This window comes from Diceros bicornis, chromosome 6 (assembly GCF_020826845.1).
Source record: "Diceros bicornis minor isolate mBicDic1 chromosome 6, mDicBic1.mat.cur, whole genome shotgun sequence".
NCBI classification, from domain to species: Eukaryota; Metazoa; Chordata; class Mammalia; order Perissodactyla; family Rhinocerotidae; genus Diceros; species Diceros bicornis.
The window spans coordinates 35,047,950-35,074,205 of NC_080745.1; the positions used below are offsets into that span (position 1 = coordinate 35,047,950).

At 55.4% G+C, this 26,256-nt stretch overlaps 1 protein-coding gene across 1 annotated transcript in view; it reads right to left on the reverse strand.

Moving 5' to 3' along the window:
* The window catches only part of UNC5B (unc-5 netrin receptor B), an 86,743-nt gene extending 61,296 nt beyond the window's left edge, over nucleotides 1-25,447 (reverse strand). Inside the window, exon 1 of the mRNA XM_058543247.1 lies at nucleotides 24,950-25,447. Within this exon, the coding sequence (XP_058399230.1) occupies nucleotides 24,950-25,028 (79 nt within the window). The 5' untranslated portion in view covers nucleotides 25,029-25,447. The remainder of the gene's footprint in view (nucleotides 1-24,949) is intronic.
* Nucleotides 25,448-26,256: the final 809 nt, after the last annotated feature.

Here is a 26,256-nt window from a genome sequence, read left to right on the forward strand (position 1 = left end):
TCTAAATGGCCGGGACACCGGCCTTTCCAACAGGAAGCAGGCATTCCACCCGGGGCGGGGAGCCACCAGTGCCTACTTACTTTTAATGATCACACTCCTATTTATTTAGTTTGTGAAGGGCCCCCGATTTCTGCCTGAGGGAGTTACAGGCAGTCGGGCTATTTGTGGTGAAGTTAATGAGGCGACGCAGCGGAGGCCGCCTTCTCTCCCGCCCTCCTGTGGGAAGACAGAGGGGGCCCCTCCGTCCCAATTACCTGCCCGACAGGGGCCTCTCCCCACCTTCCTCATCCTTCCCAGCTCAGGTTACCACCCCTCCTCCCCGATCTACTCGGCTCACCACAAATGAGGAAAATGGACTGGCTGGCGTTTTTATTGGTTTTACTGGCCTTAAGGTAAGCAATAAACGTTTCTTAAGACAGAAAGAAAGACTTACAAAGCCCTAGTAAAGAACATTCCCACTCCCAATAAAGCCGTCCCTTCCCGACCCTACAGAGAAGCTGCAGTCCTGACGGAGGCAGGAGGCTCCCAACGCAAACCTGATGGCGCAACTCCTCTGCGCCAGGTGCCGGATGCACACTTGATGTAATAACAGCTCACGTCGAGTCCTCACTGCTCTTCCCCTCATTTTACAGATGGGGGACCTGGGGCCTTGAGAGGTGACATAATCACCCACGGTCACATGGTCAGTAAGAGGCAGAATTGAATTTTGCATCCAGGCTCCCAGACTCAAGACCCCTAACCACTGAGCAATATTGCCCTCTCTACACAATCTCATTTAAACTTCATGACATTGGGCGTTACGGGGGTAGACTGCTACTAATTCCATTTCGAGGTTGAAGATGAATCTCGGATGGGCTAAGTAACTTGTCCAGGGACATAAGGCCACGGAGTGGGGAAAGTGGCACTTCAACCCTTTCTGTTGCCAGAGCTTGTCCACATAAGCACCAGTCTTGGTGACCGAGAGAGGGGTCCTTGGGGAATGTGTTCACAAAGCACGGTGGCTCTCACAGCCCCCCAAGTTCAGGTCCTGGCTCCTTGGACTCTGCACCCCACACGCACCCCAGGCTCCCAGCTGTCCTTCACCTCAGGCAGGCCCCTTGGCACACCCACCCCCACATCCCATCCCCACATTCCTGCCTCCTCCAGGAAGCCTTCCTCCATCCCAGCCATGGAGACCCCTCCTCTTCTGAGCTAAAGAAGATATGAGCTTTCTTCGTAGGCATCCATTTTCTCTCTCTAGCTGCAATTTTGTGAGCTCCCTGGGGCAGGTTCTGGGTCCCCTTAGGCTAGGCACAGAGAGAGGAATTAGAAACAACGGGAGCTTCACTGTTCTCAGGAGGAGAAATCCAGGGCAGGGCCCCTCCACGGCCTCACAAGGCCTCTACTGGCCTTCAAAGAGCTCCAGGGATCCCCGAGCCTGGGCCTCCCCATCCATTCCCCCAGAGGAGAAGCACAGCAGACTTCCTTTGCACAGAGGAGAAAGGAAGGCACAGCTAACAGTGGGAGCAGGGAGGAAGCACTAGCGACTGGTGGTCCTAATGGTGGCTCGGGCACAGGGAGCCCAACACCCATGAGCAGGGAGGCCACTGCCCAGCAGGGTTGGGTGGGAGAGCCCTGGGCCAAGCTTTACGACCTTCTAAGTGGGTGCTCTGCTGACAGCTTAACAGCCAGGTCCTCTCAGCCCCGGGCCTCATATTTACGAGCTGAAGCCGAGGGGGAGGCTCAGGAATCCAGCCCACACCACCCGATCCTCAGCCCTCTGGCTCCTGGGCCAGGAAGCCATAAAAAATGATCTTGCATAGCTTCCCTTCCCCCAAATGGTTTTAGGGGGTGGGGGAGGAGGTGGCAAGTGGAGGCTGGGGGCAGGGAAGGTGCAGGGCCTTTTCCAAAGCCTGCACAAGCAAACACTCGTGGAGGGAAACGGCTGACCCTTCAGCCTCCTGACACCCCACTGCCCAGGCTCCTGCAGCAAGCTCCATCAGTCCTGGGGTCTCTAGCCTGAGCTGCGAATGGCTGCATATACTTGTATTTATGGGGCTCCTACTCCAAGCTAGGGTACCACCTCCAACATCTCATTTAATCTTCACAACAACCCTGGGAAGTTTGACAAGGTTTGGAAAAGCGGGTGTCCGTGGGCTCAGGTCTCCGCTATTCCCTCCTGCCCCCACCGAGAGAAGGCTGTATGTCCTCATCCCACACAGGCTGCCTCTTCAGTTTACAGCTGAGGTGTGTAAAGCCCAGAGAGGGAAAGGAACTTGTCCAAGGTCACACAGCATGTTGGTGGTAAAGCATGGACCTGAATCTAGGGCTCCCAACTCCCAGTGCCATGTGGCCCCGATATAGAGTCAGAGCCCTGGAAGATGAAAGAGCACCTGACCTGCCAGTGGGTGGGACGGGCACGGTCCTTTCCTGTTCAGAACCCCTCTCCCTGTCTGTACCCTGCCTGAGTGTGACCAGAGGCTCTCTACGGGCAGCCCTGGCACTCTAAGGCTGGGGTGCTATGGCAGTGCCAGGTCCCTGGCCCCGGGGGTGGGGAGTCACCCCTTCTTTTCAGGCTGAGGCCAGGAGGCCATGCAGCCCAGGCCATCCTCTGAGACCAGGCCCCAGAGCTAGGGGCTGGGCTCTGGGAGCCCTCCAGCATTCTCCCTCCCCTGTCCCTAAGTGTCCTCAGCCCCCGTCTGGCCTGAGAAGGGCCAGCGTCTCCCACAGGATGTGGCTGTCTGGCTGGCTGCAGCCTCCACCACATCCCCTCTGGGCACTGTCCAGGCCCAACGCTGAGGAGCTGAGGAACGCTGACCACGGAAGTGACCCCACCCTTTGTGCCCATCCCGGCCCACTCTAGCACGGCCCCCAGTCCACACAGCCCTTCTTCCCGCCAAAGTGAGTCAGTGCACCCAGGGAAACCAGTCCTCAGCTCTCGGCTAAGCTGGGGGCTCAGGCTACAGTGGGGGTTTAGTAAATGGCCATCAAGCCCCCAGATTGGTGAGGGGAGCTGGCGGGGTCTTGCCCTCAGGGCCTGTTGGTGGCCGCAGGCCTCCTGGTGGCCCCCGCCTCGTGTCTTTCTCTGTGGTCTGGGCCCCTCCCTGGTGGCCCCCCTAGTGAGGGGCTGTCTGCAGATAATCAGGGAACAGATTCGGAAAGAAGGAGGAGAAAAAGCATTCAGGCGCCAGACAGGATCCTTATCTGCTGGGGCGGAATGTCAGAGGCAGCGGCAGCAGGGCAGGAGCCCTGCAACAGAGGCCCTGCGTTTGCAGCCAGGGAGGGGAAGAGGAGACCCGTCCTGGGCGCTGGGCAGGGAGGGGATGGGATGGTCTGTTCTGGGGCAGCAGAGCCTGAGGACCAATGGGAATCTGGCCCTGCCCAGGAGGGGGTCTAGATACCAAATCTTCCCCTCTCCCGTCCAGCTCTCAGGCCCACGTGTTCAGACTGGCCCTGGGACCTCCACGGGAGAACAGGGGAGGAGGGGCCGAGGTGAGTGCCCCAAGTTGCCAGCGAGGCAGCAGGGCACCCAGACCCAGCACCCCTGAACTGGCCAGGCCATTGTCTCAGCCACAAGACTCTGGCCAAGTTCCCTGACTAGCCCTGCCTTGGCGTTCTCACCTGTAGAATGGGGATTAAAACTCCCACTGCCTCTTGCACCGAACTACTGGGATCTTCCGTGGAGGCACGGTCTGTGAAAACTAGGAAGGGCATGAAGAGGGAGGGTGTGTTCTGCCTGGTGCTCTGGGCCTCCCACTCCAGGAGGCCTCCCGGCTGGTTCTCACACAGCCTGGGGCCCAAAGGAAGGCCATGCCAGGGACTCCACTTCTTCGGACTGGTCCCCACACTTTCCGGGAAACCCTATAACGTGACAGTGGTCCCTTTCCCAGGGCAGGAAGTAGGTTTTCTGGTGGGGTGCTGTTTTCCCAGGAGGGACCATAAACCAAGAGTAGGACCAAGGAGCCTTCATCCCCTGGCCTGGACTTCTCCCCTGGGGCTGGGCTGAATCCCAAGGAGGAGGGCAATGTCAGTAGGGGTTAAGGGCACAAGCCCCAGATGTGGGTTCAAATCCAGGCTCTGTCACTTTCTGGCTGTGTGACCTCTGGCAAGTGTCCTCCTCACCCCGACCCCCACCTGGGGCCTCAGTTTCCTCGTCTATAAAATGAGAGAGATCTTTTTTTTTTTTGGTGAGGAAGATCAGCGCTGAGCTAACATCCATGCCAATCTTCCTCTTTTTGCTGAGGAAGACCGGCTCTGAGCTAACATCTATTGCCAATCTTCCTCCTTTTTTCCCCCAAAGCCCCAGCAGATGGTTGCATGTTATAGTTGCACATCCTTCTAGTTGCTGTATGTGGGATGCCGCCTCAGCATGGCCGGACAAGCAGTACGTCGGTGCACGCCCGGGATCCGAACCCGGGCCGCCAGTGGTGGAGTGCACGCACTTAACCGCCAGGCCATGGGGCCGGCCCCGAGAGAGATCTTTTCAGCTCTAACATGCTGTAACTTTATGCTTGACCTAACAGTTGGGTCTTTGCCCCTGAAAGCCTTGAACTGTAACAAGAAGAGACAGGAAACACATATTCATACACACATCAAAGAAACATCAATCTAAGCGTGACCTGTGTATCCTAGAGCATCCTGGGGCCACCTGTGCATACCCTGGTCCTAATTTCCCGGTGGCCTCAGCCAGGAGCCGTCAGAGTGGACGGCCTCCTGCTGGAGTTGGGCTAGTTCATCTTCAGGGAGGGGGCCAGAAATGCTAGCCAGTGTCCCACAAAGAAGGAAAGACTTCTGGCTGGCACTGGGGATTAAAGGCATGCTCCCTGGTCCCTGTCCCCCTAGCTCACTGAGGGCCTGGCTGGCCTGTCCCCCAGCTGTCATCTGCAGGGGCTGGTCCTCATTAGCTGCTATGGCAGCTGGGGGTGGGGGGCAGGCTGCAGAGCTGAGAACTAAAGCCAGTCTGGGACAGCGCCCGCCATTGGGGCTGGAGTGAGTGATGGACTGGATGGGGAGGGGGAGGAGAGAGAGGGAGGAGGAGGCACAAAGGCATGGCCAGTGGGAGGGGCGAAGGTGAGAGCTGGCTGGAGCTCCAGCATTTTCTGGGCTGTTATTCTGGGCAACTTTTTATTTATTCAGAGGCTGGGGATGCGGCTTAGCATCTGTCAGCTCAATATTTATTACAAGCACGCTGGCCTTGTACCACGGACCCGGTGATGGGGCCACCGCAGGACCCTCTTCCCCCACCTCCTCACTGCCAGGGCGCGCTTGAAAACCTGCAAGGAAGCGCTGAAGGGTAGGACCTTCCCGAAAGACCACCTAATCCAACTCTTTTGGTTTACCTTGGGGAAACTGAGGCCCAGAGAGAGAAGCAGCCTTGCTCAAGGTCACAGGGCACTCTGGTATTTGATTCCTGATCTCCTGGCTTTCGGGCCACCAAAACAGACAAACGCCACTGGAGTAAAAATACCGCACACCACAGAGAGATGCGACAGTGACCTGCCCTCCGATGCAGGTGCAGTGGAGCTGACGGAAATCCTGGCACAAGGCTGCGGCTTGGCCACAGGAGTCTTTTACAAGGTGCTCGAACTTCCTGAGCCTCAGTTTCTTTCTCTGCACAAGCAGGGAACCATACCCACCTCACAGAGCGGTTGGGAGGGCTGCATGAAAACACCCTGGAAACTGTAAAGGCCTGTCCAACCGGAATCTGTTTATTGATTAAATGCTGCACAGGCTGGGGTGGGAGGAAGTGAGGCAGGATGGCCGTGGGGGAGGAGCAGGGAATGTCCATGGCCAGCAAATCCCTTCCTTATCAGAGCCTCCAAGGCAAGGCAGGCGGCCACTAAGCAAGAGTACCTCTCAGCCAGCTGAGGACACGTAAATGACCCGGAGCAGCGCTGGCGGTGCCAGTTGGCGGAGCTGGTGTTGACGTCACACTCCCGCCCAGCTCCAAGCCTTCCACGAGCCGTGAGGTCAGCTCACAGAGCCGTGGCACCTCCCCCACCAGCCACGTGCTGAGCCAAGAGGAGCATGGCACTGCCAGGGCCAGGCCCGGGTGCCAGCTCGGATTCCTCCTTCCTCCCACACGCACCCCCACTGCCATCGCTTCTCCTCCAGCCCCCTGATTGCATCTCAGAGCATTTCCACCATGAGCACAAGACTGCTGCTTCTCATATAACACATAAGCTGTGGTGTGAACTTCTGGTAAATGAAGATCTTATTTAAAACTGTGTGCTATCAGGGGAGGGGTAGAGACAGGCTCCAACACAGCTCGGCCACCTTGCCAGGAAAAGGAGGTGCAGGGGCTGTGCACAGAGCCACCAGCTGTGCCTGGGAAACCACTGTAGAGGGGCCGTGGGGCCCTGGGCAACGCTCTCAACTCATCTACGAGGGTCAGACAGGGCACTGCTTTCTTTATCCATGCAGGAGGGTAGGGCATGGAGCAGACCGCCATTGGAGGTCTGGGTTTGCCATGTGGAACAAAGAGCGGCTGAACCTTGCAGGGCTTCCCCAGAATGGCAGAACTTTGGACCAGAGAGGCCTCGGAGATGATTGGATCCTGGGGGCCTCTACCTTGGCAGCCCTTCAGAACCACCTGGGTTGCTTTTAAAGCTCTCAATGCCCACGCCAGACCCGAAGACCAATTCAATCAGAATCTCTGGGTGGGACCCAGGCAGAGGTGATCCCACCGTTCAGCCAAGATGGAGAACCACCAAGCGTGTCCCTTTTTAACAAGAGGTGTGCATCGGAATCACCTGGGGTGCTTCATCAAAATTCACATGCCCAGACTTCCTAAACCAGAACCGCCAGGGGTAAAGGCAGGCAGGTGAATTCTGAAAACCCTCGAGGAGAAATTATGTACAACCCCGATCATTCACTCAGCAACACCTGTGCATTGAGGGCCCACTCGGTGCCGGGCCTTGGGGTACAGTCCTGGGTAGGTGACATGGCCCTGCCCTCATGAGGTTTAGATGCTGGTGAGGTGACAGACAATAAACTAGCAAGCACATATGTACATATGCAAATAATAATTCCAGGCGGTAATAAGTGCTAGAAGAAAAGTAAGAGAGGCAGGGGATCAGGGAAGGCTCTCTGAGGAAGATACCGGAAGACAGGAAGGACGAGCCCCGCCAAGCGCAGTGGGGAGAGCACTCGGTACGGGGGCGTGTTTACTGACGCGGGACCTGCGGACTCATGTCAGCTGCAGAGCCCACTCTGGTCAAGCCCCTGTTTACAGGGTCCTGGCTAGACAGGAAATGCTGGGGAGAGGCCGGTGGTGTCACAATTGCCCTCTCCGGCCCTCAGGAAATTCTACAGGCTGCTGGCCTTAAGGGGATTCTGGAAAATGTCCCGCTGGAAGCTGTAAGGGGCCAGAGTCCACCAGTCCAACCCCCTCAGTTAACAGATGGGGAAACTGAGGCTCAGCGAGAGGCAGTGATTTGCTTCGGTGTGGCATCTCAGCTCTGAAAGGGTTAAATGGGACAATGACTCCACTGCTTAGGCCCATTGTCAGCCCCTCTGCCTCCCCCCAAATTCCCTGCTGTTTGTTGCTCTCTGTATAAACAACTTTTGTGTTCCAGCCACGGTACAAGCCGGGGACACACCCACGAGCTTCAGTGCTGGGAAAGCGGGGGCACCCCCCCCATAATCTCTCTGAGGGTGGGGAGGGCCTTCCTCCCACACCGGGGAGCCCATCAAAGGCCAGACAGAATGGTGCCAGATAAGGCCATGGAATTTGGAATTTAGTGGGATCTGGAATTTCCCTTATGGGGGAGGCTGGTCCCAGCTGTCCACCCAGAGTGAGCATCCCAGGGAAGGTTACAACACAGTGAAGGGGGTGGCCCAGGTACACAGGGTCAGAGGCCCGATGTGGCGAGGAGGGCAGAGTGGGCAGAGAGAAGGCAGCTGGCTGTCCCTGGAACATCCCTGCCCAGGAGAGGCAAGCTGGGTCACCCGGTCACTCTGTGGACACACCACTGAAAGTGGCCACTGGCCTGCTCTTGCTCAGTCCTGATTTCTACCTTTGAATGTGGTGCAGCCAGGAGGGCTAGAGGCCGGGGCTGCGTGTTTCGAGTCTGCAGCTTCCGTCACCGGCCATGGAGTGGAGAAGAGTTCCTGTTCCTCGAACAGGTGTACCCCGACCCTCTCTGACCAATCAGAGCTAAAGCCCTGACAGCTCCTCCCAGTCTCCTGCTGAGTTCCCTGAAGGTGATCGTGGAGGCAAAACAGGGTGCCCTGGAAGGGCAATCTAGAATAGTCTAGAATGCTTCTTTTCTTAACCTTCCTCAGCCAAGCAGGAACAGAGAGAGGCTGATAAGGGTGGAACATCAGCAGCCACACAGCAAGTCTGGAGACAACTTGGGCAGGTTACCTCCCTCCCCACTCTGCCTCAGTTCCCCACCCACAAGACGGAGAGCACACACTCCCCCGACGGCCTCCTGGTCAGACCCCATGGTCAGAGAAGCTCAGACCACGGGGAAGGTGCCTTCTGCACGAAGTGCCCCGTGCCTGTGGGCAGGGGGCACCACCCTGACCTGCGTGTGTGGGAAAGCCAGAACCGGCGTGGGGCTCATTCTCACGACCAGCTCTTACCCAAGCAAATGGGACGCTGGGCCCTCTGTGCCCCTTTATAGGGGCTGTCAGGCTGTGGTTCCTAAGAAGCTCTAAGGACTGCACTCCCTGCCCCATAAACACAATTCCCTAGAAGGAAAGGAGCCTTGGAAAGCAAGTCCAGGACAGTGAGATGGAGATGCCCATGCACCTGGGAACTTGCGTTGAGCCAGCTCTTTCCAGCAGTGATCAGGGTCCCCAGGCGCTTGGGCAAGCACTCTAGCCCAGCAGGCCACGATGGGGAGGCAAGGAGGGTAGCTTCCTTCAGGCTTCCAGCGGCTTCTCTCCCTAAAGAGGCCAGTCCCTCAGCTGGCCCCACCCTTCCCTCTGCAAGCTGCACAAGACCAGGGCGGGGACAGAGGACCACATTGTCAAGGGTGTAATAAACGACTTATTGACGGGTAAGCAGAGTTCTCAGGGCTTGGAGCACGACCTTCCGGCAATTATGCCCTCCACCGCCTGCCCAAGGCCCCCTCCCGCTCTGTGGAGGCTAAGGTCTGGCTGGACCCCTTCCCCCAGGGCACTGCGACCTGCAGGGGCCTGAGGTGTGCAGACAAGCCCCTGCAGGGCTCTGAGGTGCCCTGGGGCTGCTAATGTTCCTCCCCACGCACCCACGCAAACACACACCCTCTCGGACCAATCCTTAAAATGGCTTAGGCTGGGGAGAGGGGACTGACTGATGCTGGCCGTGACAGGCCTGCGGGAAAAGCCCATCAACCAACAGCTCTTTATTCAGACCAGAATCATATCAGTGGGGGATTCTGCATTTTACAAAGCACCTCCCAGTTCTTCTGGTCACTCACCACGCAATCATTCCACAGGTCACCATTGAGCAGCCAGCACTCACTGGGACATCCAGGGAGGTACACAGGGGATAAGACCCGGTCTCGGCCCCGCAGAGTGGACGCAGAGAGAGCTCCTGGAGGAGGAACTGAATCTGGAGTCCAGAGACGAGGGTCACACCTAGACTAAGCTCTGCCATAAAAGCTGGAAGATTAGGGTGGGTCACCTCACTTCCCTGAGCCCCATTTTGCTCCTCTGCTAAGACCCTCCTCCCAGAGTCATTACAAGGACTAAATGAGACAATGCGTGCAAACTGGCCAATGTGGGCACGACAGCGGGTCCAGAGCAGGAGGGAGGCTAGGGCTCAGAGGGCCTATAACACACCTGGCACGCAGATGCAGTATATGTGGATGGGACCCTCACAGGTCAAGGTGACAGCAAATTAAGCAGCCAGCTCAGCATCTTCCACGGCTCTGTAGAGAATGGAGGGGTGTGTGCGTGTGTCACGGGGGCCTTCCCAAGGAGGATCCAAGGCTTATCTGAGGCCCAAGGAGCAAGCTGCAGATCCTGGCGGTAAATAATGAATAACATCATCTCCCACATCGAGCAAAGCCCTTTGCACAACACTTTCTCTCTGCGAGGCGGGTGGTGCAGGATTCATTATCCCCTATTTTACAGAAGTGGAAGTTGAGTCCCAGGGGACTGAAGGGATGTGCTCAGGACCACACAGAGCCAGGAGTCACAATTCAAGCCAGGGCAGGGACGGCCCTTGTGGGTCCTGCCCCTCTCCATCTCACTTAGTGGCAGCAAAGGGAATCTGTCCCCCATGTAGGGCTCACTGCTTGGATCTATAAGCAGAGTGGGGAGGGGCATGTGATGAGGAACAGAATGTATTCAAGCGGCCACGAAAAGAGAATGAGAGAGGTCGGGATGTGGCCTGGTCTTACATCCACTTCTTTCTTTTTTTTTTTTTTTTTTTTTTTTTTTGTGAGGAGATCAGCCCTGAGCTAACATCCACCAATCTTCCTCTTTTTTTTTTGCTGAGGAAGACGGCCCTGGGCTAACATCTGTGCCCATCCTCCTCCACTTTATATGGGACACCGCCACAGCATGGCTTACCAAGCAGTGCGTCGGTGCGCGCCCGGGATCCGAACCAGCGAACCCCGGGCCGCCGCAGCGGAGCGCGCGCACCCAACCGCTTGAGCCACCGGGCCGGCCCACTTCTTTCTTATGTGATACTATTTTGTGCTTTACTTATTTCACTTCTCAGTATGGCCTGGGAATCACTCCATATCAGCTCATGGAGTGTCATCATTTTTTTTTTTTTTTTTTTTTGTGAGGAGATCAGCCCTGTGCTAACATCCGCCAATCCTCCTCTTTTTTTTGCTGAGGAAGTCTGGCCCTGGGCTAACATCCGTGCCCATCTCCCTCCACTTTACATGGGACGCCGCCACAGCATGGCTTGCCAAGCGGTGCGTCGGTGCGCGCCCGGGATCTGAACCGGCCAACCCTGGGCCACCACAGTGGAGCCTGCGCACCCAACCGCCTACACCACCAGTTGCAACTATTGTTGCAACCTGTGTCACCTGCGCCAACTACTAAAAAAAAACATTTTTTAATAGTTGCATATTACTCTAGCATGCGGTTGCACCATAGTTTATTCAACTCCTCTACCAGGGCATTCAGGGTGTTGCCACTCTTTTGCAATTACAAACAATGTTCCAATGAATCACTGTGTGCATGTGTTTTTTTGTGTTGATAAAGGTGTATCTTAAGGGACAATTTCTAGAAGTCGGATTATTGGGCCAAAAAATAAAATGTATATGTACTTTTATCAAGTGTTGCCAAATTATCTATCCGAAGGACTGTACCAATTTGCATTTCCACCAGCAATGTCTGAAAGCGTCTGTTTCCCACAGCCTCCCAACAGAATGTGTGGTCGTAATTTTTAATTTTTTCCAGTCTTGTAAGAGAGGAGTGGTATCTCACAATTCTTTTAATTTTCATCTTTCTAATTATGAGTGAGTTTTAACATTTTTTCACGTGTTTGAGGGTCACTGTTATATCGTACTTTGTGAATTGTCTGTTCATGGCTTTCTCCCACTTTTTTAAATTTGTATTCTGTGAACTGTCTGTTCACGGCTTTTTTCTACTTGTTTTATCAGGCTTTCAGTCCTTCATCTCTCAATATTTTAGAGTGCTTTGTGTATTAGGGATATTAGTCCTTTTTCTGTGGTACATGTTATGAATATTTTCTCCCAGTTTATCAAGTATTTTATCTTTTGACTTTCTTTAGGGCGCTTTATTGTCAATATCACTTTTTAAAGTTTTTATGTAATAAAAATGATCAATTTTTAAATGTTATTGCCTCTGGATTTTGAATCATATTTAGAAAGCCTTTCCCTACCCCAACATTACAGAGGAATTCACCCAAGTTTTCATCTAGAACTTGTACGACTGTTGACATTTAGATCTCTAAGCCATTTGGGGTTTATTTTTCTATATGGCGTGAAATATGCACCAAATTTTATTTTTTTCGAAATGGCTACCCAGTTGTCCCCGCACCATTTATTAAAAAACCTGTCCTTATCCCAGTGACCTGAGATGCCACTTTTGTCATATACTACATTTCCATATGCATTTGGGTCTAATTCTGGACTTTCTCTTATCTTCAACTGGTCTATTCACTAATTCATGCTCCAGGACCACACTGTTTTAATTATAGAGGCATTACAGAATGTTTTAATACCTAGTACGGAGGGATAGTTTTACTTCTTTACCCATTCTCATGCCTCCAATTGCTCTCTCTTGTTTAATCACATTGGCTGATACTTCTAGCACAGTGTTAAACAGTAGAAGACATGGTGAGTATCATGCTTTATTACTGATCTTAATGGAAATGCCCTTAGTGTTTCTCTATTAAATAAGACACTGGCATTAGGAGTAGGATATATATATTTTATTATGCTAAAAGTATCCCTTAATTCCTATTTTCTTGAGAGTTTATACCATGAATGGGTGTTGCATTTTGACCAAAGCCTTTTCAGCATTTATAGAAATATTCATATGATTTTGTTTCCTTAGATTCATTAATATGGTGTATGATATTAATTTGGCACTTGTCATTAATATTAATGGATTAATACATTCCTAGAATAAATCAGATTTAGTCATTATGTATTATTTTATTATTTATTTATTATTTATTTATAAAAGAGAATGGAATTAGATACCAATGATGACAGCTACCATTTACTGAACACTTTCTCTGTCCTCTACACGACTTATTATCTGATTCAATCCTCAAGACAGCTATGTGAGGCAGGCTTTACTATTCCCATTTCACAGATGAGGAAACCAAGACTAACCACGGTGAAGCAGCACAGCCAATATCACATAGCTGGCAAACAAAAGAGACAGGACTGGATCTTGGTTGGGACTCAGTAATATGTGGGCACTGCTATTTGGCTGTTATTTAGATAGATTAAAAATGCTTATTATTTCATAAGAAGTTGGAAGAGGAACGACTCTGTAGGAACTGGGGGGAGGGTCTGCCCCCACTTCCCAGAAGCTCAAGCTGCCCTCCTGAACCCACTCTCCTGAGCTTGGCAGTGGAATGGTGTGAGGGGCTGGCAAGTGCTCCAGCCAGGTGTGCTGTCAGCAAGGAGTCCTCGAGGACCGCCATGTCCCCTTCAACTTAGCTTCCCTCTGTTGTGCCATTGATCTATCAGACTCCAGGCAGTGTGGGAGCAACTCAGAGAAGGAAGACTGGTCCAGGGAGGTGGTGGGCTGTGTGGAGACAGGGTGCAGAGAGGAAAACCCTAGCCCTCCGCTCCCTGCTGGGCCTGCCTGCCCCATTTCTAAGAACGGGCAGCCGGCTGCAGGATTATGTAACTTCTGGTGGGCATGGCAGATGGTGTGCTGGCTCGGACACATCAAACCCAGCACCGACACTAACCTTTCCTGACGTGGCACTCGGCCTCCTCTGCTCTGGGGTGTGGAGCAAGAGGGATGGGAAGCAACCCAAACTCTTGTCATCTTGCTCAATAGCCATGGCCAGCCAGGCCAGGGGAGATGCCAGGGCCCACCCACCAGCGGGAGGCTCCAGCCAGGGAAATGGAAATGTGGGCCCTCCCCTCCCTGCCCCACAGCAAAAAGCTCTCAGGCCGCAGTGCACAGTCCCTGGGGCAACAGACCCTGCTCTGCCGGCCTCCTTCCACTCAGAGCAGCGGCCCCTGGGGTTTGGAGAACAGTTGCCAAAGCACCTCTCCAGGTGTTTTCTCCCTCGGCTCTACCTGGCACTGGGCTTCCTTTATTCCTTTTGCTTATGTGTAAACTGAGGCTTAAAGAGGGTGAGCGATGTGCCTGTCATGCAAAGACAGAGTTGGCCTTAGAGCTGAAGCTTCCAGACTCCTAGTCCAGTGCTCTTTCCAAATGCATGTGACAATGCAGGCTTCACCCCTCGCTGTAACCCCCAGACAGATCACCAAGTCACCCTGTGGGCCATCCCGAAACCTTCTGTATAACAGTCCCCACGTCAAGAGGCAAGTATGGGAAAGAAAGAAGAGGTGTAACCAGTGATTTGTGGATTCAGTTCCTCCCAGGGAGAAAGAAAAGGAAACCGACCTTTACTGACCATGCCCCGTCTTCTTTGATGCCCCACTGGTTTGATCTCCCCATCAATCAATCAGGGCCCCCATTTTACAGCGAGGAGATGCACGCTCAGGGAATTGCAGTTAGTGACAGAGCCAGGACTTGAATTCAGTTTTCTGACTCAAGGGCACACCCTCTTCATTTGGACAGATAAGGGCTCTGAAACTCAGAGACAGAAAGTGACTAACTAGCTCAGTGCCACACAGCAGATTAGTTGCGTGGCTGGGATTAGAATCCTGGCTTCCCAATCTTCAGCTCAAGGCTCTTTTTCTGTTGTCTCCTGTGTGTGTGTGTGTGTGTGTGTGTGCGCACGCGTGTGTGTGTGTCTTTGTGTGTGTGGGGGGGGTGTCTGTACAGAAGTGGGGGGCATCAGCAGGAAAATGTGGGGCCAGATCAGATTTGCAGTGGGGGTCACTGTACCCAGCAGCCCTGGATGTCTTGGGCTGCCAGGCAGGAATTCCAGATCAGCCTGTGGTAGGGGCTCCTGGCAAGGACAACCAGGTGCCCAGCTATGAGGGTGGTAGCTGGGCCAGGCCTATTGCTGCCTCGGCCAAGGGCCTGGGGATGTTTAATCCCCTAGCGATGCTCCCTGAATGTTAGCACTGGACGCAGTGCCAGGGAGAGCCTGGCTCAGCCAGACCCTGCAGCCAAAACTGCTCCCCGGCACCAAACCCAGCTCCTGCCAAGAAGCTGGTGGCAGTTGCTAAGGAGGGCTGAGGCTTGCGGTTGGACCTTGCCCATGGAACTTCAGATAGACTCTCTCAGCCCACACCTGCTCCCAGGCCTCAGGGCCAGACCCATGCAACGGGCATTCTCTTGCGCCACTAGAAGGCAAGATGGAAGGGAATGATCAATGGGCTTGGGAATGCAAGCAGGAACAAACATTTGAGAAGGGCCTGGAGCAGCCGTGCCGTGTGAAGGCCACCTTGCAGAAGAACAGAGTTTACCAGCCTGGCAAAGGTCTGCCAGTCTGCTTTCTCCACTCAAAGGGGCCAAGGGCACTTGACTGCAGTACTTGATTAATTCTTCATGGCTCCACTGTATTTAGTGAATAAATTCTTTCCTACCTAGGGGCTCTGACCGCTGAAGACTTGGCTCTGACTTCCACTGTGCCTGGTATATAGTAAGCGCTCAAAAACAGAAAGCAGAAGAGAATGAAGGGAGAGAGGGAGGCAAGGAGGAGCGGGAGGTTGTAAGCCAAGCAACAAGAGAATCTTCTAATTCTTTGTTATTCATCCACAGCAGCAAGTCCAAAGCACCGTAGGGACTGAATCAGCACTGGTGAGTAAGGCCTGACTGTGAGTTCCTCATTCATCCGTTCTACGAGTGTTTATGGAGCACCTTCTATGTGCCAGGGACCATGCTGGGCACCAGGGAAACATGAGTGAGCAACAATCAGACAAATCAGACCCAGTCTCCCTAGTAACCTAGTGTCACAGCTGTTTTCCCATCACCTGGGTGTTTCAACCCTGTCCTGCTTCTGCCGGCTGACCCTGCCTCCCATCCCCAGGGCCCTGGCTCCGTGACAAGGACAGGGAAGGGTGAGAGGCTGCCCCATACGACATAGCCCACCCCACCCCAGGTCACGGCTCACTGTCTCTGAGTCTCACTGTGCCCTGCTGTATCACAGAAGGACCAAAGGTGGGATGGGGGAGGGGACCAGGAACAACTTTCCTGGAATTTCTGACTCAACTTCTTGTAAGCTCTGCATCCTCCATGGGTGCTCAGGCCCCAGGCCGGGCAGGCGGGCGCCTCTGATCACATTACTGAGCTGCTTTCCTTTGGCTCTGTCTCCTGACGCCAGTAATGCCTCCAGACACCACTCAGGGCCTCTGGGGGTTGCAGGCTCCTGGGTGATCTCAGCAGAAGATGTTCCCCCCAGACCCTGGGGATGCCTCCTGGTATCCACCAGGCCTAGGTGGCACCAGAGACCAGAAAAGGCAGCCTCCTTCTTCCTGTCCCTCTCCTTGGCCCTCTGCTCAACCTGGAAGCTGCCACTGGGGACTCTGTCCCTCTGCTCTCCTGCCCAGAGATGCACAGAGAGGGAAGCAGAGCCCAGCCCCAGCCAGTGGTCAGCCAGATGGGGGTGAGGGGGAGGCAGGAAGGAGGAGGGCACTGGAAATCACTGGAACCTCTCTAATCCAGGACTGCATATGCTATCTCACACCACATCACTGCCCGGTGAAGGCGGCGGAGTCATCCCCACCTCACAGATGGGGATACTGAGGTTCAGAGAGGTTGAGCCACCTGGCCCAGGGACTCAGTCAAATCCTTTTATTTCCAAAACCTTGGCTCCTTCCTCTATACTAAGAAGGGACCCCTGGCTCCGGAAGTCTTGTTTTACCAGAAAATCAGATAGGAGTCAGTGGCTGAGTCTGGAATTTGTTTCCCGGGTGGATGTGCCAGACGTTCCCTGCCTGCACCTTTGCATACATATCCCCTACTAGGGACACCCTCTCTGTTTCCCCAACTCTGCTCATCCTTCAAAGGCCAGTCAAGCCAAGCGCCATCCTTCCCTCCTCCAGGAAGCCTTCCCTGACCAGCCACCCTGGCCCACAGGAGCCTTCTCTCAACAGCTTAAGCATCTCCTTTCTCGCCACCCAATACGTGGCACCAATAATAATGATGACAATGATGCAAGTGACTGTTACTGAGCACTTTAGAATGCAGGAAGCACTAGTACGCATTATCTCATTCATCCACACAACATTCTGATGAGATTTGTGCTATTACTACTTCTAGTTCACAAATGAAGAAACTAAAGCTCAGAGAGAGGAGGCAATTTGCTCTAGGACACAGAGCCAGAGGGTGGCACAACCAGGATTTGAACTCGAGGAGTGTGCCTGCACAGCCTGCCTTCTAAGCACCACACCACATCCCTCCCAGGACACACACATCTTGGCTTGTCCTTGAATGGGTTCCTCTCTGTTGCACTGTCATACACTCCGCTCGCACCTCAGCATCATAGGCCTGGCACATGGCTCGTGCTTCAAGAAGCAACACAAAGCCCATCAATTCCAAGAGCCAGACCTCTGCTCTGCCCACCTCTGACCCCAGAGCCCAGCACTTACTCGGGTTGAACTCAAGTACGTGCACACCAAGTTTCAGTGCCAGTGTTCCAACACTCGATTTGGGGACAGGATTCTTCATCCCCCACCCCCAAGATCGGCAACTCCCACTCCTGAGAAATGAAACAGTGAATGGTACGGCCAGGTCTGGGCAGTCTGTTTCTACCACATCCTCCACAGAGCCCCGTGAGCCTTGGTGAGGGTCGCTGGGTGGGGGGAACCAGTGCCTCTTCTCTCTCATGCCCAGGCTGCCTCTGCCAGTGGGGTCCTTCTCTGCCTCCTGGGTCCTGCTTGGCATCTGGGGCTCTTGGTCTCCAAGGTGGGGGATGCTTACAGAGCAGAAAAAAGGGACCAAGGTCCTGGAGGTTGATTTATGGCTTCAGAGAGAAAGAGAGATAGAGACCCAGGGCCGCATAATGCTCACAAGGGCATTCCAGTCGATATATTGACTTTCTGGAGGGGCCTCTGTAAACACAAGTGGTTCTGGGCCTTGCCTACCTCTGTCTCTTGCTGGCTGATAGGGCCTCTTCAGATGGAACCAGACAAAACCCCCCACAGTCCTTAAGGATCATCCTTCTACCTTCCCCCCACTCCAAATTTACAGACGGTCAGACCAATCAGGACCCAGAGAGGGGAAGGCACTTGCCCAAGGTCACACAGCAGAAGAAGGGCAAGAACGAGAGTCTCCTAACTCCCAGGTCAGGAGCTGCTGGGCCTCCAGGCCCTGAGCCTCTGCTTTCTCCCCTGCCCCACTCCCCTGGAGGCAGCCGTCTCAGGCAACTCAGGGGTCTCTCCGAAGGAGGCTGCGCCTGGTGCCCCATGGGTGCTCACTGTGCGCCAGGCCCATGCTAAGTGCTCTAGGGTACACCAGGTCATGTGATCCTCAAAACAATCCTGTGAGGCGATATTATTATCCCATTTTACAGATGAGGAAACTGAGGCACAACGCAGTTAGGTGAGCTGCCCAAGGCCACAGAGTTAGTAAGTGGCAATGCTGGGAGGCTGTGTTGACCTCCTCAAGTCTCCAGTTGGCCATGCACCGTCTATATCTGCAGCTGAGACCCTGGGGAGGGGCTTCTGTGAGGAGGGGTGTGTAGAGGGGCTGGGGGTTCCTAGAGGTGGCGATGACAAATGAGCCTTCCCCCTCTGACTGGCTCGCGGGAGCTGCTGGACCGAGGATTCCGTCCTTCCTTTCTTGCCCACTCTTTGTTCTCTCGTGGGGCATCACAGAAGTCAGAGAAGTATACCTCCCATGCCCCCAGCCCCAATATAATCCCCCAGTGCTTAAAAAGTATTTTCTGGGTTCACTCCATCTTCAAGAGCCACAGAGAGAGAATCAAAGAATAAGAACTCTTTTCCTCTCAAGCCCCTGCCCCAGCTCCCAGAGGTAGCTAAGAGGGCCGGGTCCCCAACGCGCACCCCTTCAGTTGAGCCTGCGAGTCCCAGAAGTGGAAATATGGCCAGAGGTTGGCTCATTAGAGATTGGTGCCCACCCAAGATGGCGGCCAACCAGAGGCTGACAGGGCCAATTTCCCGAGAGTGGGAGAGGACTGGGGCCAGGCACCCCTGCCCAGGTGCCCCAGCTAGCTAGCCTCCATCCCATCTTCTCTTCAGGACATGCTCTTATACCTGAAAAGGAGAGAGTGAAGGTCTGGTTCATGTCACCCCCTCCAGGAAGCCCTAAGGCTTAGAACATTTACTCTTTGCTGTGCCCTTCCCTGTATATACTGTTGTTACCCTCACTTGGCATCCAAGACTCTCTGAATGTCATTTACCACGTCTGGAGTGGACGTGAGCATCCTGCACAGTGACCTCCTTGAGGGCTGGGTCCGGGGTACTCCAGCTCTGACCTGAGTCCCAGGTCAGCTTCCTAAGTGGGCACCCACTTTCCCAGTGGGGTTCTTACAAGGACCAAGTGAGGTCCCACCTATATGCACATTGGTGGGGCTGTGATTTCCTACAGGTCTCCTGGCTCCCGGCACATCTTATCCCAGAGTTATGGATGGCAGTCCTCAGTATAGGCAGAAGTGGGACAGCAGGGGAGGCCTTTGTGACCAAGGGGGTGTTCAGGACAGTGAGTCCCGGGCTCATGTGTGTCTGTGCATGTCTCTTTTTTCAGTTGCTTCCACTGAGAGCCCCAGCCAGCCATGCCCGCTCACGTTGCTCTCCATTAGGGACACCACTCATTCAAGCTCTGCCTGCCTCTTCTCCAGCAAAGTCCAGAGGCGACCCCACTCCCACTGGATGGCTGAAGCATAAGCCTGACCCAGGTCAGGGAGGAGATCTCCAAACCACAGCCCCTGCCACTGCTCTGGGTAAGCAGGGAGTTGACTGCAGGAGACCCCAGGACTCAGACTCGTCCTCATGGGGGTAGATGCCCAAGTTCCCGGGCTGGCTTTAGGGCCTATGTATGGCTAACCTTCCTCCCTGTGGAGCAGCAGTCCATGCCACTGTCCCATCTGCCCTCAACGGGTGAAGCTAGCCTCTGCTCTTCCAACTCTAGAACCTGGCACTCGACCAAATCATGCCCATAGTCCCCAGCACAGGGCGAAACCAGATCTCCTTAGCGCTGACGGGCAAATGGCCTGGATCCCATCCTGAAGCAGTATCCCCAACAGAATACAATGGATGGAGCACCCTACACCTGGGGGTGACTCACCATCCCCACACTACACATACCTATTTACACAGAAACACACCACAGCCATGCCCACAGCACACTGCACAACCCCGCCCCACGCCCAAACACACACACAGCCATCTACATCACACATCCCCCAATAAAACGGGCACAACCTTCAACACACACATCCATTCGGCCTGCACACACCACCTCCACACACACCTAACACCCCAAGGCAACACCACACCTACCCGCACCTCCCACTGCACACTCCTCCCTCCGCCCAACTCCTTAATACAGTTTCACTCCCCCCCCACACACACTCCTTAATACACGCTCTCACACCCACAGCCCGCCTTCCTCGAGAAATGAGCCGCGCGGCGGCGGGGAAGTTGTGAGGCGCTGGGGGCAGCCTGTTCTGGGAGGCGAGAAGGAGGGAGGCGCGGCGGCTCGCTCGCTGGCGGTGGCAAGAGCTCCCCGGGCTCCTGCAGACCGATTTAGCTCGGCAGGGGAGGGGGCGGCGAGGGAGGCACGGGAAGGGAAGAGAAGGCAAGGGAAGGAGGGGCGGGCGGCGCCGAGGTGCGCACGGCGGGGGCAGCGGCACTGAATCAACCCCGCAAGCTGCGGAGACGCTAATCAGGCCGCTTTCTGGGCAAGGGTAAATTCAGGAGCTTCCAGCAACCCGGCGCTTTTGGAGAGAAGGAAGAGGAAGCAAAAGAGGTGGGGGGTGGCGGTGGGGAGCGGGGAGGCGGCTGATTTACGCCTGCACTTCAGCAAATGTTTTCACTGCCATTAGCATCTCCGAAGCCGAGGGTCGGAGAGAAAGGGGCGCCGCGGGGACCTGTGGCTTGGCCTCCCCGGGGCTTGCCTGCCCTGCGGGGGCGCAGCGGCCGGGGCGGCGCCGAGCGGAGCGGAGGTCGAATCCAGAGCGCCCACCCAACTCACAGCGAGGAGCCCAGGCCAGCTCCGGGAGGCCAGACTGCTCCCAAAAAGCCGAGGGGCTCCCCGGGTGGCCCCGGCTCACCAAAAGGCGTCGGGTCAGGGGGAAATTCCCAAGGTGCCCGGGCAGCACCTGGCTGAGCGCAGGCCCAGAGGGGGCAGGAGGTGGCGCCCCAGCCCCAACTTCAGAACCAAATCAAAAGGGTGGAGCGCACGGCTTCCCTCCACCCTCCTGAAACTGCCCTTCCTTGTATTATTCTAATTACGGTATTTTTAATGTTCCTTAAAAAAAAGAAAAACAGAAAAGCACAGAGCGCACTTGTTTGGTTTCATTTCGCCTTCACAGCTTTAATGACTCCATTTGTGGAAGCTGTTTAAGAAACTGGGGGGGGGGGGAGGAGGAGGAGGAGGAGGCGGCCAGGAGAAACAGCAGCTCTGGCCCCAGCTGCCAGCTTCCTCTTCTCTCCCTGCTGGGGGCCATCGGGCCTGACCGCAGTTTCTCTCTACTCCCCAGCCCTAGCCCTGGTCCCAACCTATGACCTCCCCCTCCTCCCTTTCCTACAGGCCTCAGTGGGTTCCAGGTTGTCTCCTACCCGCTCCCCCAGCCCCAGCTCTGAGGTTCAAAAGTCCGTATGTTTAGCCAGCAGGCACCTGGGGGGAGGCTCCAGGAAGAGCCATTCAGAGTCACTAACCTTGCTCTCTGGGGTCTGGAATGGAAGGGGTCCATCTCCTCCTCCAGCCTCATCCCCAAAGTCCTAGGCAGCCCACACCCTCCTTTGAAGACATGAATGAGGAAGGGAAGGAGAGGTGGGAGGCAGACCTCATCTTAGGCCTGACAGCCAGGAACAGGGTCATAGTATCTTCAGTTGCGGGGGAAGGGGGAGATGGGCCCCTAAAGCTTCAAAATAAAAAGTGAAAAGGTATTCTGTCCCTGATTATACAAATGGGCGCAGGGCTCTAAAATGCTAACGTGTAACCCTTCGGTCCAAGGGAGCTTGGTCTGTGATTTATCTTAGCTGGGGCAGGTCGGGCCAGTCGCTGAGAAGATCAGTGCTGGGGGACCAGGGGTGGAGCTACTTCTAGGCACTAGCTGGTCTCAGGGCCTCACCTCTGACCTTTGGCCCTGCTCTGCCCACCTCTCCTGGGTCTATGCTCTCAGATCTCCTCTTTCCCCCATCCTGCTACAAGTCCCAGTCTAACCCAGCCTACCAAACCATCCTTATCTTTTGCTGCCTGCCTTAGGTGGTGCCTCGATTTCAGAATCTCAATCCCAGACCCCCGCTGGCCAGTCTGCCGCCCAGGTGGAATGAAGGAGCCAGGCCTACGTTGAGGTTTGTGAGGCCTGAGTTCAAATGCCAGCTCTATCCCTGAGTCCCATCCTAACCCTGGGCAAGTCAGGGCCTGTCCCAAAGCTTCAGTAGTTAAATAAGTGTGTTGGAAAAGAGGGGAATTGTTTTGTCCTACAGAATTCCCAGTTTGGGGGGTGGGGAGAGGAGGGAGGGGAGAAATTACATATGAAATTCCTCCCCTGCAGAGGTACTTTCACTTTAATGAGAAACCCATTAAGACACTCTTGATTTTCCATTTGTTTAAATGAAATGCGTGTCTGCTATAGTGTAGAGGGAGACAAGAATGACCACCAACACACACACACACACACACACACACACACACACACACACAGCAGAGACATTGGGAAAACTCCAATTTTAATTGCACCTTTAAAAGAAGTATCATGACACCTTGGTTCTTTCTCAACTATCCCAGCCAGAGGCCAAGGAAAGGCTCATTAAAAGCTCCAGGAATGGCTGAGAGGCGGGGTGGGAGGAGATTCCCAGGGCCAACTGGGCTTTTGAAGTGGCCTCTCCTGGCCAGTCACTTGCTGACATCTTTTTCTAAGGGTCTGGGGTTTTATGGTTCCAGGTTTGATTTCTCCACCATCAAACTTTATGGCTTAAAAAAAATTCTCTAGTACTTTAAAGGAAGCTCATTCTCATATTCACTGGGGATGGGGTGGGGAAAGGAGAGGTGCCCGCCACTTGAGGGGAGCTTGGACGCCCCCAAGAAAGAGCCCCCCCCCCCGGTGGGGACAGCCTTCTCTGCTTCAGCTTGATATGAGGCTCACAGCAGAGGGGTGGATGGAACCAAGAGGAGGAGTCCAATGTGGCCTGAATCAATCTTGCTATTGGACAGCAGCCCTGCATACAAGTCTGCCATCTGCGGTCAAGTGAAGGCAAGATTTGAGGAAAGCCAACAATCTGGCCTTGGTTTTCCCCATCAGTGAAATGGGACTCATGAGGGATCCACTGGCAAGACCCAAAGAACATTCTGAAAGATGCTCTGTGCCCGTGACATTAGGGTCATGTAGGAGGAAGGGGCATGTTCTCCCTCCTGAAGGCAGGTTTCTAAGGGCCGCACATTCTGGGCAAATGGAAGGCTGCAGGCTGACCCCACCAATTGGCCCCGCTCCAGGCTGGTGGGCAGGCAGCCCCTGCCGTGCTAAGTAATGAGCGTGATTCCAACACCCGTTCTGCTCGCTGGTGAGAAATCAAAGCCCGGTATTAGAGGCCATTTCTGGCTGGGCGCCGTTCGTGCCCAGATCCATCAAAGCCCTGGGCCTGGGGTTCTTCTGGGGAAGGTGGAGGCTGGATGCTTTGTTAAGCAGGAGAGGCAGGCCACCCCTAGCCTTGCGAGCCAAGCCTCTTCTGCAGCTCTGGAGAACTCTGGGCCAACCAATCCTGTCTTTTTCCTGCCTACCAGAGCCTCCCACCCCCAGGAACCTCAGTATTTATTCCTGATCCCATTGCCCTGCTGGTACACAAACAGCTTCCCAAGACCCAACCCTGCCATGTACCATTTAAAGAGACTTCCCCCTACCCTTCAATCACCTCCATCAAATACCCTCAAACCAGAAACCAACACCCCAACCGAACACCTCCCACATCCCACCGCACTCTTTAAAACAAGGTTGATCATTCGGCAGCCTGCCCCCTCCCCCATCATTACCTTCCAACTTCAAAACACTGCTTTAAATACCACAGTCTGCCCAAATCATAATTAACTTGGATCAAATGATTGTGTCGTAACTTTACAACACAGGGCTGGGGAAAAAAAAACGTGGAGGATGCGCTAACACCAAGCCCTCACTCCTGGGCCGTGGGAATCATTAATTCCAGAGTGCAGAATCTTTGGCGATGGGGCGGGGGGGCGGATGTCAACATCGCAGCGGAAGGGGGGGCTGCGTCATCTCATCCACTTTCCGCACCAGTTTTCCTGCTTCATTCGCAGCCTCAACTCACAGGACTCGGTGCAGGACGCCTCCCACCCCCAGCCCGCCCCGGGAGCCGAGGCGCCCGGCAGCCGCGGCCAGCCCACCTGCTTGGGTTCCGGCACGAGAAAGAGGCTGGCTCCTGTGCGTCCACAGGCTCCCCAGGAGGACGCAGCCCAGGCAGCGACGCCGGCCCCAGCCACAGACGAGCGAGACATGTATACATCCACAGCGGGAGAAGGGAGATAACGACTTAGGAGCCCACCAACCTCCTCAAGGCATCTTGCTGGGTCCAGAGTAGGAGCTGTACGGCGGCGAGCGCACCTTGTCTGCTCGTCGGACGGGGTGAATGTCAGTGACCCATTTAAAACCAAACTCAGCAGAATCACTACGTATTACCCCCTCACCTCTGCCACACGCAACACCAACATTCAGAAAAAAATTCTTCCAGACCTGCGGGTCCCACGATCTTGGGGGAAAGCTGTACGTGCAGGGTTCAGCCCTCCCCCCCTCAACAGCCAAAGCCCTTCAAGCGGCCTCCTTCGGCTGGCGGAGCGGACCTGCGCTCCTCGTGCTCCGCAGGTCTCTCGTCCCTCCTTCTCGCCTGCGCGAGCCGGCACCCGGACTAGGAAGTTGCCGGCGAACAGCAAGCGAGCACACCCTTGGCCAGTGCAGACAGCTTTTCTTGGGCGCCGCCGCCAGACGCGCCGGGAGCCAGGGGTCCCCTGGAGGCGGGTCCCCCCTGAGGCGCAGACCCCAACTCGGACACTCGTTCCAAGCAAAAGAAGCGATCCCTTCCAGGAAGGAACAGGAGGCTTCCGGCTTACTTTGAACCCCCTGGCCTGCGGCCCCAGCGAGGTGGCTGCGCTATCTCCCACTTTGGTGGGGCAGAGAAATCTACCGTTCAACTTGCGCGTCCTTGCCGCTTTCCCTGCGCGCACAGAAGCGGCGACGAACTGCCTCAACTTCGGGCCAGAGGGAGGCGCCAGGGTCCCCTCGCCCCCGCCCCCATGCCCGATTGCTCCTTACCTGCTAGGCTCAGCCTCGGGTCCCAGCACAGCAGCAGCGCCAGCAGCAGCGCGCCCCGCGCTCCGCTTTGGGCCCCCATGCTCCCGCGGCCGGGCTCGGGCGCCTCTCCCCCGGGGCTCTCTCCCTGGCCCCAGCCTCGCCGCCGCCGTCTCCGCCGCCGCCGCCGCCTCCTCGCCGTCCTCCCCGGAGCCCGGCCGCGCCAGCCCGTGCCCTCCGTGGGGGCAGCGGCAGCCACGCTGCACAGAGGGCCGCCCGGCGTTCGGAGCGCGATGGGTGCGCGGCGCCCGCTCTCGAGCCAGGCTCCGGCGCGCCCCCCTCTGCGCCCCTCAGGCTCGGGACTCCGAGCGCTCTCCGGGCTCCCGCACCCTGGCTCCGAAGTTGCGCGACCGAAGGTGAGTGCGCTCTGCGGCGCTCCCAGCGGCCGGCGCCGCGCCGTCCGAGCCCCGGTGCGCGCCTCTCTGCGCCCGCCGCTCCCCGCGGCTCCGGCGCCCTCGCCGGCCCCCACCGCCTGCCACAATGCCGAGCGCGGCCGCCCGCTCGCCCTAGTGAGTCCGCGAGCCGAGGGGACCGCGCGGCCGGGGCGGGGCCCGGGCGGGCGGGGGCGGAGCCGGCGGGGGCCCTGCAGGGGGGAACCGACGGCCGCCTCGGCGCCGCCTCGGCAGAGCTGGGGGCCCTTCAGGGGGCGTCCTCGCGAAATGCTAGGCCCGGAGCGTTAGAAAATCCGGCCGCCGGATTCTAGCTGAAAGCGGAGTGTGCCCAATTTTCGTTTCCAAAACCTAAGGAAATGTACCTTTGTGCTCTCCTTTGGCTTGGCTGTGTCACCTTTCTCCTCTGATTAACTCAGGACTCTCACTTTTGGCTTTCTGCTCTGTATCGCGTTCTATGCCTTCTACATGTGGGGGTCTTTCCAAAAATGTCTCCCTAAGTGAGAAAACCTCAAACACTCAGGTCCTGGTTAAGCTGGGGCTTACAGCATGTGAACTTGGGCATAGACTTGAATCATCCTGGTTGGCCCTACTTGTCTGTGTGTACTTGGGCAGAACTGTTCGCCAGACCCCTCTGAACTTTCTGCAGCACTCAGGTCCTAGGATATTAAAAACCAGCTTCCTGAGTGGGGCAGAGGGGAGAAGGCAGCCATTTTGGGCTCAGGGTAAACTTGGGCTCTGCCCTTTACCTGCTGTGTGACCTTGAACAAGTTCCTTAACCATTCTGATGCTCTCTTCATCATCATATGTAAAATGGAGAAAAATGATAACTATTTCTTAAAGGGGTGTAGAATTGAATGAAAAAATATATATGGAAACTGC